This window comes from Ambystoma mexicanum, chromosome 5p (genome assembly GCF_040938575.1).
Source record: "Ambystoma mexicanum isolate Mex_15411 chromosome 5p, UKY_AmexF1_1, whole genome shotgun sequence".
NCBI classification, from domain to species: domain Eukaryota; kingdom Metazoa; phylum Chordata; class Amphibia; order Caudata; family Ambystomatidae; genus Ambystoma; species Ambystoma mexicanum.
This window is the reverse complement of record NC_090930.1, coordinates 1,115,317,037-1,115,332,824: the sequence shown is the minus strand read 5'-3', so window position 1 is coordinate 1,115,332,824 and position 15,788 is coordinate 1,115,317,037. Positions and strand designations below refer to the sequence as shown.

Genomic DNA, 15,788 nt, shown 5'->3' with positions numbered 1-15,788 from the left:
TGTAGCATCTCTGCCCTAAAAGCCTCCCATTCAGACAGAGTGGATTTCTTTGTGGGGCAAGGTACCCTCTCAGGGGAAGTGTCCAACGATGAAGTCAAAGAAGACGACCTATGGTGCCTCTTCTTGGACTCCGACGACGATGAATGGTGGGAGCCACTCCTCGATCTCAAACTCTTAACTTTCTTCCACCGAGGAGAGTCTCCTTCGTCAGTCTAAGCTTTTTTGGTTGGGATAGATGATTTGGGGTTTTGCCCTACTGCCAATTTCCCCTTTTGCTCCTTCAAGGCCTTTCCTGTCATCAAATGGCACTTGGAGCACTCAGAGGTCTCATGCTCCACCCCGAGACACCATAAATATATACGGTGTGGGTCGGTAAATGACATTTTCAAACCATAATCTCTAACTTCTTGAACCCAGTCTTCAGGGTAGTCGGTGTCGACGTAGAAGACATACTTTGTATGAAGTAATGAAGTCACTGTGAAGAAATGAAGCGAGCTGTATTTCTCAAAGCAATAGCATTCACGGAAAAACAGAACTGAAGCCAACGGGCACTGTCCATGCTATATATGCCATCGATGACATCATCCACGAGACGGAGGCCCTCGAGGGACATCGGGTGGATGCCATCGACGCACAGTGCCCTCTGCTGAAAAAAAAATCTGAAGCAGCTGAAGCTGGATATCGAATATCAAAGAGGAGGAATATGTGGGAGGAACATCCAGCCGAAAGAACTTTAACAGGGGCAACTTGTTTTTTGTCTGATGCCTTGTTACACAGTTCCTCCCTTCCATTTTTCTCAGCGGAGTAAAGCACACATTTACATTTTTTGCCTTTAATAGATTAGCACTTGAGCTTGATCTTTTGGACTTTTGTAAAAAGGAACATATTTGGTGCAAAATCCATTCAAAATTATTCCTTGCCATTTCTAAAACTATCATTTATGACGGGGCGAAGAAACATACCCTACTTTTATAAAAAAACATAACACTCTATGACTATACTAGAACAGATATGGTTAAAGCTCATAACAGGATCCCAGCGAGCATACACCCCCAACACTTCTCATGGGCTTGTTGCACGGTTTACCTTTCGGTTGGCACTGAGGTTCGCTGCAGGAATCTGAAGAGTCACTTGGTAATCCGTTTGCTTATTCATTTCTTCCGACAAGAAATTGGCTTCTCGCACCAAAGTGTTGGCCCGCACAATCTGTTCCCGAAGTTTAGCCAGGCTCTGGCGAAACAATTCATCCCTTTGGCGCAGTAGGCAATGTGGAAAATATAAAGCAATCTATTTTTATTATTGGTGAGTGGCAATGTCAGAAAAGCCAAGAAGAAGACAGACAAATGTCAACAAACCAAGCATAAAACAGCTTTTCAATGGCACAACACAACACCGTTACTTTTCAAAAGAGTGGATGATACATGGCACTAGGGTATACCAAACAATTCTGACCAGTTCACTTGACCAAGCATTAGGATAGGTGTCCGTTTCAGTGGCCCTTGCAAGTACACTTGCTGTTTTAATGAATTCCATTTGCCAAGTAGGACACCCCTATTTATATCAAAAGGCACTGAATAATGCAGGCAACACCTGGGAGGTATAAGGATAAATGCAGTTACATATTTTAAGATGGTTTCGAATCATACTTAATGGTCTTTAGGATTTACACTAGCGTGTCATCTAAATACATTCACAACAGCGGCCACAATAGTGTAAATCCTAAAGACCATACAGTATGATTCTAAACCATCTTAAAATATGTAACTGTGCAACCAAGGTATGTAGGATCGCACTCTGGTAGGTATATGACCAAGTGAGATACGCATCCCACAGCTGGGAAGAAATATAAAAATACCCCTTCCTGCATGTATCCTCATACCACACAGTTGTTGTCTGCATTATTCAGTGCCTTTTGCATGATGACTCTGCACATACATTGTACTGTTGGCAATAGCTCGTGCACAAGCAACCTTAAATAGTATCTATGCATAACTCAGCACTTTCTGTTCTTTGCAAGAGCCTGACAAATAGGCTAACAGTGTTTTTTAAAATAATTGAGGTGTGGAAAAACCAATATGAAGTGGTTCCCAATGTTTCTTATTTGAACACTGGCATTAGATGCAATTCCAAATGCAGCACTGTAATATGATACGCACGCGTGTCAAAGCTGTCTTTTTGCGCACATTAGGCATTCAGATATATAAATACACTAACTCCCAGCGAGAAGGCACATGCACAAGCTGAGGTTCCTTCACGCTTCCACTGCATACATGTGTAACATCACAAAACGCGAGACACCAAGTGAAGTATTCAGAACACACACGCCCCTGAGTGACGTATTTTCGAATTATCACATGACTGGTGAGCCTTCCTCGTCATTGTGAAATCACGTGACCCGGAACTCAAGTATTTTTAGAACGCCTGGAACAGGCATTGAACGTCTACGTGCGCGCGTCGGGAAGTTTGCTTTTCCTTTCCTTCTCTTTCCATCAACACTCGTTTTGGAAAGCAACAGTTGGACGCAGTGATCATTTCATTCCTCTTTTCCTAAAGGATCTTTGCGGCTACCTAATGGGTTTTTATCAACTAAAACATGTTCTCTTTCTGCAGTACTTTATTCACCACTATCTGTGTGAATAATAAAAATTCCTTGAAGCCCACGACCTACACCTACTATCAATTAATTTATTTAAATAATTGGATGTAAGTTTGTTCATTCTTCCCAACATTGATAGTAGCACTTTTGTGGGTTCAACCGCCTAAATAACTCATATGGCATCTCTCAGTTTACAGAATCACTTCCCATGTATGTAGTTGAAAATCTTTTGAACATGGCAACAGCTATCCAAGTTCGACTGGGAACATAAATAAAAAAGTAAGTCTGTGGTAACATATATATCTGCTGCATTGTGAAATAGCCATAGATATTATTTGGAAACAAACTAACGGCAAAAATGCCCTTTACAGGTACCCCAATTGAAGTGGGACTGAACCACCCATGACCCGCCAGTGTGGCTCTTTACAGATAAATCGGAAAATCTGCCAAACGTGACTCTCTTGATTGACTCATTGTGACAATTGTGTCAAATGTAAGTTTGATCTTGTTCTTTGCAATTCAACGGATGTTCAATGTTTAGAAATAATAGATGCAGTTACAGCTTCGTCATATAGCCCTTTAAATTGCTATTTAATAGTATGGATTATGCTAGGTGTTTGTTATTATTGTGGAAGCGCTTAGATTAGCCCCCCATTGTTCCTTACTGTTACTGTGTGAACGCATATAGGACACAACTCTTCTGAAACTGCAGTTAATACAGTCCTTTTTTCTTAGGCTACTAGTTTTATGCCAGTTAAGCAAGAACATATTTAGTCTTTTCCTAGTGTAGTCTTTTATGTATATAACTTTGATGTACGTGTAGAATATTAAGAAAGAGAATGTTTATGTTCACATGCCAGAGAAGGCTAGAAATTACCAACAACTGCACTAAGTGTTATCCCCTATGACTTCTGATATTTCTTTATCTGTTTTTTAGACTATCCTCTTACGAACATTCACCAGGGGTAAAAATAATTATTGTGTAATTGTGAAGAAATCAGCGTCCTGAAGATGGCCTTTAATTGTTGAGCTAATGACACTAGGGATAGTGTCTAAAATATTTAAGCAGGCCGAAACATGTCGACTATCTAAGATACCCTCACAAAATAATTTAGGGCTCTTTTTTTTCTTTGTAATTGTTCATTAAATTGTATTGTATTTCTTGTGATTCAACCTTAATAGTGTCAACATTATTTTCCCTGTGTTCTCCAAGTGTTGTGACGTTGCACTGTTTTTAGTCTTCAATCATGAGCAAAATTTGATGTCAAATTATGTTTCTTGATGACTTTCAATAAGTTTGTTTTATGCAATAGAATGAGAATCTAATAAAATTATGCTTTTTACAGAAGTTTAGTGTGTACTCCAACACATTCTTTATGTGGAATATGGGTTATTTCTACCACGTGTTAACGTACAAACAGTGTTCTATTGGCTAAGTAGCGTTAAGAGGGGTAATCGGTCTCACTTTTGTTTCTATCCTTGAGGAAGATGGCCAACTAAGACAGGGAGCCAAAAAGACGGGGATTAAACAATGAGGTTTATTTTTTTACAAAGTGGTAGAAAAATAAAAAGGGACACAGAATTGTATCTACAAAGTGTACAATTAAGGTAACACTACCACCATCCTGTCTGCACTACAGAGGGTATGGAAACAATGGCCAAAAAGTGCAATGAAAGGGGAAACAAGGTCCCTCTGAACTACTGTCAGTAGGGAGTCAGCAATGATATACCATTGAACGTGGGACTGGTTTCCCCTGCACTAGTAGCCTCGAGGACTGGAGGCTGAAGTCTAGCATGAAGCATGGTATAATCAAAACGATTTGTTTACTTTTACCAGACCCCTAAGTGAATTAAGTCAGTGATGGCGCTTAAAAAGATGACACTCACATAAATCATGCCAGGATCACAGAGCAGTTAGCATATCTGCTGTGGATCCCACTGAAATAGGTGGGAAAGCAACAAACAAACAAAATCTTTCCTTACCAATATCTAAGGTATCTAGTCCAAAGACTGCAATGCAGGCAAAGTGGATTACTAATAGTGGCCCACAGAGGACCTAAAGGGAAACCAGAGATTTTGCTTGCAGTGTCTTATTTTGGGTTTGCTCCCAGAAAATGTGGAGAGTTGCTGAACTGTGGAGAATGGTGCGTTGGATAGGTGATGGTGGGTTGGGACAGCGCATACTAAAACTGTACCTAATATAAAACTCCACATCAGTGGCTCTGTGAACACCTCCTTTTCCAATAATAGACCTTTTTCTGTATTGTACTTGCACTGAGTAGAGTTGCCCAAAGCTCTATGCTGGGAGTTGGCCTAAGCCTTAGCAGCCTCCATTCCAGAACAAAAAGTGCATAAATGAAAGGACTGTGGCCCTACGTACAGGGAGTCCATCCCTAACTTCCTGACTCCATAAACTGAAGTCTTTCAGAAAACGAAATGAAAGGACTTTGCGGACACTGATTAGGGCGATCATAATCCAAGAAGTCTTTGTGATCACAGTGCATTTTCTACAGTAGTAAATATACCAACTATCTGATTAAACTTACTTGCTCATAAAAAAATAAATGCTAATAAAGTGAATCATTTGCATCGTTTACCCTGGGGGAAAAAGCATTTTAAAGATACTGGACATGGTAACCTACCTACAAATCCAGGAATATCTTGAGACTAACCACCTCTTAGGGATCCGACAATCTGGACTCAGACCTCTACATGGGACCGAAACTGCATTAATTGACTTAAAAGCTCAGATAGATGAACTCAAGGACAATGGGAAAATTGTCTTGCTACTACTCTTGGACTTATTTGCGGCTTTCGATTTGGTTGACCATACAGTTTGATGCAACCACCTCGCCTCTGCAGCCCATTTCTCGCAGAATGCCATTACCTGGATACAATCATTCCTAAACAATAGAACAATGTGAGTCTTCTCTCCATCAGCATCACCATCAACCGACCCAATTCCCATTACATGTGGTGTCCCCCAAGGCTCTTGTGTATCACCCACTATGTACAACATCTTTACGAAGCTGTTATTCGATGATCTGGACCATATGGGTGTCACCTACAGCAGATGACACCCAGATCCTCCTGCCTCAGACGGGTATCTATGACAATGATGTATTACTAGTGGTGAATAAAATCTACCTAATCGGTTAGCCACCAGGGGCCGCACGGATGCTCTCCCCTTTCGAGTGAGCTCCGCGCCTCGGGTCCTGAAATGCAGCGAGAGCCCCCACTGTTCGACCCCCCACCCCCACCCGGAGCTGAAAACACATGAAACAACGTCGGAAAGGGCCCCCTCCAACTGGGCGAAACCCGGAAGAAAATCGGACAAGGTTTCATAGAGAAATTTGCTTCCTAAAATTGCTCACGTGGCTATGCCACACGAGCCCCTATCTCTTGAAGGACGACTGACTGCAGCCCCATCCCGCGGAACGGCACACCTGGAGGTGGATCAGAGGGCCTCCGCTTCACGATCAGCTAGACGGAAGGCGGGATAGAGGTCCGGAAGAACGCCCGGGACCCAACAGCTAAGGGGTGAGTGCAGCGCTCTTGGAAGAGCAAGAACATGCCCCGCGTCCCCATCAGCCTCCGCCGCTACTTCCCCCAGGGCGATCCCCACGCTAGCGCACTCCAGCTGACTCTTGCCAGGGCCAAAGCGCCACTCCGCCAGACCCGGGAGGAAGAAAATGGAACAGAGCTGGGTCGGGGCCCAGACAGACACCAATACACACAGAGAATGTAACGGTGCATAGGAAGGCCTAATGTACGGCTTGCAGGAACCCACAGCAACAAACACTGTTGGCCTCCGGTCTCCCGTGTGACCAGGCGGACCACTAACAACCGCTCAAACACACAAACTTGCTCCACGTGAACATCAGGCAAATCCTTACCAGTGAGGCCAGGGGGAGTCACCTTAAGTAAGAACCCATATTCAACAAAGCGCAGCACATCTACCTGGCCCCCTGCATCCCGGCAACCTGAATTACACCCCTCTGAGCCCCCCCCCCTTTAAAGGCTATTGTCCTGGCTCCATTCACAACACAAATCGCTCGTATAAAGAACTCAAAAAGGCGGCACCCCACAGAGCACTGTGACCACGTATGGCAATGCACCTACTAGATGCCCGAGTCATCACACTTAGCCTGAAATCCCCGAAGGACACGCCTCAGCTCCTGGAATCACACTGAAGACACCTGGGACTAAGGTCACACTGGCCAAACATTGCCCTACCTGACATCCATGCACAAGGGGCAGAGGGATTAAGAAAGGTTTAACAGAACACCTGCGTGCAGAGGATAGGTACTAGAGCTAGGGTTACGGGGATATCAAACAGTTCCCCCCCAACCAAGCGACCAAGCAGTCATCAGAAGCTATTTCTTACGACAACATCATAGCACACCTACCACGTTGGGACGGAAAGAGCTGCCTGAACGCAGGATCCACTAAGACCATAACTTGACCCTGGTGTAAAGCCTCGACATTCCAACTTCTAACCTTGACATTTTCATAACCTTTAAGGGACGTCACGGGGTAGCACCCAGAGTATATGTATGCACAACAAAAGTTGGCCACTTCGGCTTATGCTCCATTCTCTCACCGCGCCAGTGACCCCAAAATGGCTAACGAAGTGAACGCGCATGGTGAAACAGCCGCCACAAAGGGAGATATTGCGGCACTGCTAAGTGAAATAAAAAACATGGGGGCCAACATAGATAGCAAAATTGACAGGATTACTCAACGTCTAGACAAGATTGAGGACAGGTTAGACGGAGTGGAGAACAATCAAGTCTCGATAGACACCCTGGAAACACAGCTGGAACATAGAATAACAGACCTTGAGCAGAGGGAGGAAGAGTATAAGCTGAAGATGGACGATTTGGAAAATCGAGAAAGACGCAAATATCTGCGCATCTTTGGCATTCCGGAACAAGAAGGCGAAACAGAGGAAGACCTAAAGAAAACACTTCATGACATTATTAAGCTGCTAGCTGCCCACGACGCAATCGACAAGCCCAAAACTGAACAAATCCACAGGGCCGGTGGTCCTCCTGGGGGTCCAAGATCGGTCCTTGCCCACTTCCATCGTTACCAGGACAAGGCCAGGATTCTAGAGAAAGCGAGGCGTGGAGGTGCAATCACTCTCAGTGGAGCACAAATAACGATATACCAAGACCTATCCTCCTTGACGCTAGCTCTTAGGAGAATGTGTGGTACCCTTGCGAAATGGTTGAAGGAACGGGACACTCGCTACAGATGGGGATACCCCTTCTGCCTCTCCTTTGAACATGGCAGCATAAGATCTGAGAGGGAGATCAAAGCATGCATATGAGAGCTTGTAGAACCACACGAACAAAGGGACGATCAAGGTGCATCAACGTAGGAAGGAAGATAATGGCGAATTCAAGGTCCAAAGAGACAGCGGGTGAAAGGATCGAGAAAATACCGAAGAAGCAACATTTCTCCAGAAAGGGACAAATTGTTAGACCTTGACCGTCGTGAAGATATGTGAGACCTCCGTCCCCAACTGTCACACAGGGAGATATAAATCTACTCCCTGTATAACCCTTGAGGCCACAGGTGGAGAAGTCCGACGCCGCCGAGTGCTGGAAACCCCAAGGAAGCTGAAAAGAAACATAGGTTAAATACCAGGCAAGCAGGAATAACTTGTGCAAAGGTAGGTAAAACAAGAGACCTTACCAAGTGTTGTCAGAAGAACTGAGGGAAACCTAGGGGTGTGGAAGGGTTCCAGGACTCACGCGGACAGGTTCAAGATGCCACGGAAGCAGCAGGAAAGCCAACTGCAGATCCAAGAAACCCCACCTGATCTCGTTCCTGGAGCGGGTTCCTTAGTACTTGGCAAGAGCATGTGATAGCAGGAGAGTCCGTAGAATTCCGAGTCAGTAGGACGAAGGCCAGGGGCAATCCAAAAGCAAGTCCATAAAACGGTCCGAGGTCGGCAAGCAAAGTAACAATTTCGAAGTTCCAATTCAAAGCCAAGGGTAATCCAAACACAATCCGTGAGACGAAGCCGGGTACAAGTTCCAAGAGCAAATACAGGAAGCACAAGAGCCAAACAGACTTTCCGAAAGAAAAACAGCTGTGAAGCGCGGTACGAAAGCGAATTACGGCCTTTGTACTGAACGCTTCCTGGTCACGTGACGTGAGAACGCGTCACGTGACCGAGACTCGGTCAAGTGAATGGATGGAAACGGCAACGCGACGAGGATGCGTTCCTCGAAGCGTGCTGCTTCCTAGTCTCCAGGGCAACTGCCAATGAAGAAAAGGTCATAGGCGTGAATGCAGGGTTCACTAGTGGAATGAGCAGAGGGTATGACAGAGCCCCCCCTCCCCAAAGGCCCACGACCACGTGGGCAGGAAGGATGATCCCGATGGAACCAGGCCACCAAACGGGGGGCTTGGATGTCTGCAGCAGAAACCCAGGACCTCTCTTCAGGACCATAACCCTTCCAGTCCACTAAATACTGCAAGCCACCCCTAAGGGGACGGGAACCCAGGATATCAGAAACCTCAAAAACATCAGGGGAACCTAGGGACACCGGGGCAGGAGAGAAACGAAGACGGGAAGTGTCCGGGCAAGGCTTGAGCAGGGATGTGTGAAAGACGGGATGTATGCGCCAAGAGGACGGGAGCACCAAACGGTAAGTCACTGGATTGATGACCCGGGAAACCACGTAGAGACCAATGAAACGGGGCAGCAGCTTCTGACAACCCACCAAGCGAAGGTGTCGGGTGGACAACCATACCTGGGACCCCACGGAATATACCGGGGTTGGGTCGCGTTTAGCGTCTGCCCGGGACTTCATTGATGCCTGCGCCTCTTTGAGGTGAGTGATGGTTTGCGCATGAACAGAGGACATATCCCGAATGCAGGCAGCAGCTGCCGGATTGACCGCCGAAGAGATATCGGGGACGGGATAAACACGTGGATTCTGGCCATACAAAGCATAAAAGGGTGAGGAACCGGTGGAAGAATGGACAGCATTGTTGTAGGCAAACTCAGCAAACCGGAGGGCCTGCAACCAGTTTGTTTGTAGTTGCAGAGTCAAACAACGCAGGTACTGTTCCATTGACTGGTTTGTCCTTTCGGTCTGACCATCGGTTTCTGGGTGGTAGGCAGAGGAGTAGCGCGTGTCAATACCGAGAAGGCCGGTCAGGGCACGCCAAAAACGTGACGTAAACTGGGAACCCCTATCCGAAATGAGTACCGATGGCAGGCCAAAAAAACAAAAAACGGACTCAAAAAACAGGTGCGCTAATTTAGGGGCTGATGGAATGCCCTGGCAGGGAAGAAAACGGGCCATTTTGGTGAAGGTATCAACCATCACACAGATAGTGTCGAATCCCCGGACCCTAGAAGGTCGGTCACAAAATCCATGGTTAGAGTGTGCCACGGTCTCGGTGGAATGGGTAGCGGTCGTAGGAGGCCCACTGGTCGGCTCCTGCGGTCTTTACACTGGGCACACACTGAGCATGTCTGTACGTACTGTACAACGTCCCGCTTCATGGAGGGCCACCAGCACCAGCGTTTCAAGAGGTCCAGAGTACGGTCCTGACCCGGGTGGCCGTTGACAGGGGAGTCGTGGGACCACTCCAGGGCTATATTTCTGGTTTCGCTGGTGGGTAGGACTAGACGGTTTTGTACATAAGGTAATCCATCATAGTATACAGGGTCCCATTCTGATGCCTGATTGGGGTGCTGCAGTACCCAAGTACGGATCGTGTCAAGTAGCGTCAGTGGGGGTGTACAGGTACAGATAACGTTTCCTTGGTGTAGGGGAGTCTCGGGGAAGACAGGTAGTGCAACCCCCTCAGGAGAACGAGACAGCGCATCAGCCTTGCCGTGAGCCATGCCAGAGCGATGCCTGATTTGGAAGTCGAAGGCCGCAAAAAACTGATGCCACCTGACCTGTCTGCTATTCACACACTTAAGGGAGGCTAGGTCTTGCAGATTCTGATGGTCGGTAAACACAGTGGTCTTATGCTTCGCCCCAAGAGGTGGTGTCGCCAAACCCAAAAGGCGTCCATAACCGCCAGGAGCTCCTTCTCGGTGACGTTGTAATGGGCCTCTGTGGAGCTAAACTTACAGGAGTGGTAGGCCACGGGATGCAAGCGACCAGTGGAGGCACAGGTTTGTGACAGAACCGCCCCTAGAGCAAATGAGGAGGCATCTGCCTCAACAATGAATGGACGTTCGGAATCGGGATATTGCAATACGGGAGCGGTAGTAAAGGCTGTTTTTAGATCCTCAAAGGCCTTTTGGTGTACCTCTGTCCAGACGAAAGGGGTGTGAGGGCTCGTAAGAGACGTAAGCGGTGACACTATGGAAGAGAACCCAGAGATAAAGTGGCGATAGAAGTTGGAGAAACCCAAGAAAGATTGTAGGGCCTTTAGGGTCTTCGGAGTTGGCCATTCTAAGACCGATCATACCTTGGAATAATTCATCGCCAGGCCACCAGGTGTGATGTTGAACCCTAGGAATTCGATGTTATCTACATGAAACTGGCATTTCTCGGGTTTAGCGAATAAGGAGTGTTTCCTCAAGCGAGAGAGCACTTCTCGGACGTGTTGTACGTGTTCTTCCAGACTACGCGAAAAGATGAGAATATCATCTAAATACACTACCACGAACACGTCCAGTATATCACAAAAAATGTAATTCATGAAATGCTGGAACATGGCCGGGGCATTGCAGAGCCCGAAAGGCATTACAGTGTATTCGTAAAGACCATACCGTGTACAGAAGGCGGTTTTCCACTCGTCCCCTTTGCACATTCAGACGAGTTTATATGCCCCCGTAGATCCAGTTTGGAGAAAACAGAAGCATTGGTTAGGCGGTCCAATAAGGGAGAGATAAGCGGTATGGGATACCGATTCTTAACCGTAATGGCATTGAGACGTCGGTAGTCCACACAGGGACGAATATCGCCCTCCTTCTTCAGGACGAAGAAGATTGGACTGGCAGCTGATGATTTGGAGGGTCTAATATGGCCCAAACGTAGGGATTTCGTAATATAGTCCTTAAGGGCTTGATCCTAGGATGGGGACAGAGAATAGATACGAGCCACAGGTACTGGGATCCCAGGGGTTAGATCAATGGGACAATCATAGGGGCGATGCGGGGGAAGTACCTCGGAAGAACCCTGGTGAAAGACTTCAGCATAATCATGGTATACCGCAGGGACATTAGCGGCAACCATGCCCACTATATGTGGAGACTCAAGGTCGTCTGACACCCTGAGATGGGCGATAGCCCCCGACACTGACGCAGGTGTTCCTTCCTCTCTGACCATTGGGAGGCAGTAGTTCTGGCATAGCTCCGACTCGAAGTGCACCTGACCCGTTCCCCAATTGATATGAGGGTTATGGTCCCGTAACCAGGGTATCCCTAGTATCAGCCCGAACTGGGGCATGGCGATCAAATTGAAATGAATAGTTTCACTGTGCACGGACTGGATTGTTAACATGAGTGGTGCTGTTTGTTGTTTGATGGGACCAGAGGTCAATGCAGTTCCATCGACTGCTTGTACATGTTCTGGTTGGATTTTGTTAACTAAAGGTAGGTTCAGTGTTCGGGCTAGGGTGATATCGATGTAATTCCCTGTGGCTCCTGAATCGATAATGATAGTGACTGGATGGATGGTGCCAGTGGTAGGCTGAAGGGTGGCCTGTACCTGAATGGCCCTAACACGGCCAAATGCGGGAACAGGGTCTGGGGTCTGACAGAGAGCACTCGATCCAGGCCCCAATTCTAGGGTCGAGCTGTGCGAAAAACCTGAGTTCTTGGTTTAGGTCGACGGGGACATTCTTTAACGAAGTGACCGTTCAAGCCACAATAGAAACAGGCATTAACTGTTCTCCTCCTCTCTCTTTCCCTTGAAGTAATAGGGGACCTAACCCCTCCGATCTGCATGGGTTCCCCGGAGGCATCAGAAGAGGACCCGGGTGTGGGTGTACCTGAGGGGAAGGGAGACCCGGCCTGGGCCCTCCGTTCAGAACGTCGGGCATCCACTTGGAGAGCCAAATCAACAAGATCAGGAAATTGGGTAGGCAAGGATGGGACCACTGTTAGGGCGTCTTTCATCGGATTACTTAAACCCCGGTAGAAGACCACTGATTTCTTATTTTCCGGCCATGATGTTTCCACCACTAGTTGATTAAATCGAGTAATGTATTCGATAAGGGACCCTCTACCTTGAGTGAGTTCTAATAGTTCTAAGTCATGAGACTGCGCTTTGTGTCTGGTATCGAACACACGTGACATTTCAGTTATCAAGAGATCGAAATCATAGAGGGCGAAGTGGTCGGTTTCTAACAGAGGGTTAGCCCATGTAGCAGCTATGCCGGACAAGTGTGAAAGGATATATGCCGCCTTTGTAGTGGGATCGGGGAAAGCAAGGGGTCTACATAGGAAGTGCAATTTACATTGATTAAGGAACGTTCTGAACTTCCCAGGGTCTCCCTCGAACCTTTCGGGGGCTGCCAGGGGAAAGGGGGAAGGTAGCACTACAGGAACGGGATTCGGGATATTTGGGTTCAGGACTACGGGCAGTGGGGGTGGCGGGGCAGCGTCCCCGAGCTCTGGATCAGAGGGCAGGGGATGCTGGGCACTTTGTAATAGATCAAGACGTTGGTGGATTGCTGTATTAGCAGCAACTATGTCTGCCCGAAGCACCTTGATTGCCTGGATTACAGCAGCCATGGGGTCCTCTGCAGCGCCCTCCATATCCGGCACGACAATGGCTTCACAGTCTGTTAGACCTTGACCGTCGTGCAGATATGTGAGACCTTCGTCCCCAACTGTCACACAGGGAGATATAAATCTACTCCCTGTATAACCCTTGAGGCCACAGGTGGAGAAGTCCGACGCCGCCGAGTGCTGGAAACCCCAAGGAAGCTGAAAAGAAACTTAGGTTAAATACCAGGCAAGCAGGAATAACTCGTGCAAAGGTAGGTAAAACAAGAGACCTTACCAAGTGTTGTCAGAAGAACTGAGGGAAACCTAGGGGTGTGGAAGGGTTCCAGGACTCACACGGACAGCTTCAAGATGCCACGGAAGCAGCAGGAAAGCCAACTGCAGATCCAAGAAACCCCACCTGGGCTCGTTCCTGGAGCGGGTTCCTTAGTACTTGGCAAGAGCATGTGATAGCAGGAGAGTCCGTAGAATTCCGAGTCAGTAGGACGAAGGTCAGGGGCAACCAAAAAGCAAGTCCATAAAACGGTCCGAGGTCGGCAGGCAAAGTAACAATTTCGAAGTTCCAATTCAAAGCCAAGGGTAATCCAAACACAATCCGTGAAACGAAGCCAGGTACAAGTTCCAAGAGCAAATACAGGAAGCACAAGAGCCAAACAGAGTTTCCGAAAGAAAAACAGCTGTGAAGCGCGGTACGAAAGCGAATTACGGCCTTTGTACTGAACGCTTCCTGGTCACGTGACGTGAGAACGCGTCACGTGACCGAGACTCTGGGTCACGTGAATGGATGGAAACAGCAACGCGACGAGGATGCGTTCCTCGAAGCGTGCTGCTTCCTAGTCTCCAGGGCAACTGCCAATGAAGAAAAGGTCATAGGCGTGAATGCAGGGTGCAAACCTTGGGCCGATGTTGCGCCCGTCCGCGGGCCAAACCGGATTGCCAACGTGAGCCCCGGAAACCGTGAGAGTTGCGTGAAGTGAGTTGTGGGGGTTGTGGGGTCAGTCGGGCTGAAGGGAACCTGGGTTCACTAGTGGAATGAGCAGAGGGTATGACACAAATAGACCTGAACAGACTCAACGCAGTCAGACTAAACTCGCTGTACAATCCAAGGTTTGATTATTGGTCACTAGACGGAAATTGTGACATATGCGTTGTTTCGACTCACTAATTTAAACCTGGGGGGAGGCGGTGGGGGCTCACTTTCATTTCTCGATGGTATGTTCGCAAAGGACCGTGAGGTAATGGTCTCTGCTGGTGGTTCGTTGTCGGGCCAGTGCTCTCAACTGGGCTTGATCGGGCGCCACCAAATGGGGAGAGGGTGGAGTTGGGGGGAGAGGTGGGGTAGGGGCTCAAGATAGGGCAATGGGAAAGGCAAAAGCAAAATCTCAAACGATATTAGACAAGGGAAATTAACTGTGGTTAGAAGAGCAGATGATAAGCTGGGCATCATGGATTAAGAACTCGCATACTCTAATACTGCATAATGAGGAACACCACTGAATTGGGCACAAGGGACTCCTTAAGAGTGGGAACACTTAATGTCAAGGGCCTCAACTCAACAACCAAGAGGCCTCTTGTACTCAGTTTCGTAGGACCAAACCTGACATCCTCCTCCTCCTCCTCCTACAAGAGACCAAATACATAAAGGGAGATGAGAAACCCGTCCTTGGGAAATGGATGGGTATAGCATTCTGGGGCTCTGGACCACTGAGAAAGGGTGGGGTGGGTATCCTCATTAAGAAGTGAATAGACTTTAAACTAACCAAATTATGGTCAGACACAGAAGGTCGTGCCCTATTGGTCACGGGATCCATTGGAAATGTGCAGGTAACAATTGCCACGATTTACGCCCCGAATGTGAGTCAAGTTCGATTCCTATCCAAAACAATCCCCAAAATAATGCTCGAAGTACCAGGACACAATTCTAGGCAAGGATTTTAATCTATTGGCAGATCCTACCCTGGTCTGGAAGGCTGGTAATCCTGTCACAGATGATAGAACCAAGGGGGAGGGTAGTGTGTTTGCAGATATGATGCAAGTGTATGCAATGAATGACGTGTGGAGAGAGATGCATCCAGATGAACAAGGGTATACTTTTTATTCAGCCCCGCACAGCACCTTCACCTGAATTGACTACATTTACTTTTCAAGAGAGCTCTACGACATCACGACCCACACAGAGATCATTCCAATTACATGGTCACATCACGATATGGTCATTGCTGACACACAGTGGGACCATTTACCAGTTAGGGGAGGCAAGTAGAGATGTAATGAGGCTCCAAGGAAAGACCCAGTCTTCAGGACCGAAATGGAAACAGAGATTTTTGAATACTTCAAAACAAACAACACTAGGGAGGTCTCCAAACAAGGGGTATGGGAAGCAGGGAAAGCAACCTGGAGAGGTGTCCTCATGAGGGAAGGGGCCTGTGAGAAAAGAGAGGTCCCTGATTGAAAATAGGCTCCGGAAAGAAA

General features: G+C 47.4%; 1 protein-coding gene and 1 long non-coding RNA gene across 6 annotated transcripts in view; one reads left to right on the top strand and one right to left on the bottom strand.

Moving 5' to 3' along the window:
- The window catches only part of KIF13A (kinesin family member 13A), a 2,203,773-nt gene that overhangs the window by 1,064,699 nt on the left and 1,123,286 nt on the right, over positions 1-15,788 (bottom strand). For all 5 annotated transcript variants that reach the window (XM_069613597.1, XM_069613593.1, XM_069613596.1 and 2 more), the window contains one exon: positions 1,087-1,249. In XM_069613597.1, coding sequence (XP_069469698.1) covers positions 1,087-1,249 — 163 coding nt within the window. The remainder of the gene's footprint in view (positions 1-1,086; positions 1,250-15,788) is intronic.
- Positions 2,405-3,944, top strand: LOC138481750 (uncharacterized). The gene is made up of 4 exons (XR_011274379.1): positions 2,405-2,703; positions 2,787-2,875; positions 2,968-3,089; positions 3,534-3,944. It is a non-coding gene; the product is annotated as an uncharacterized lncRNA (long non-coding RNA).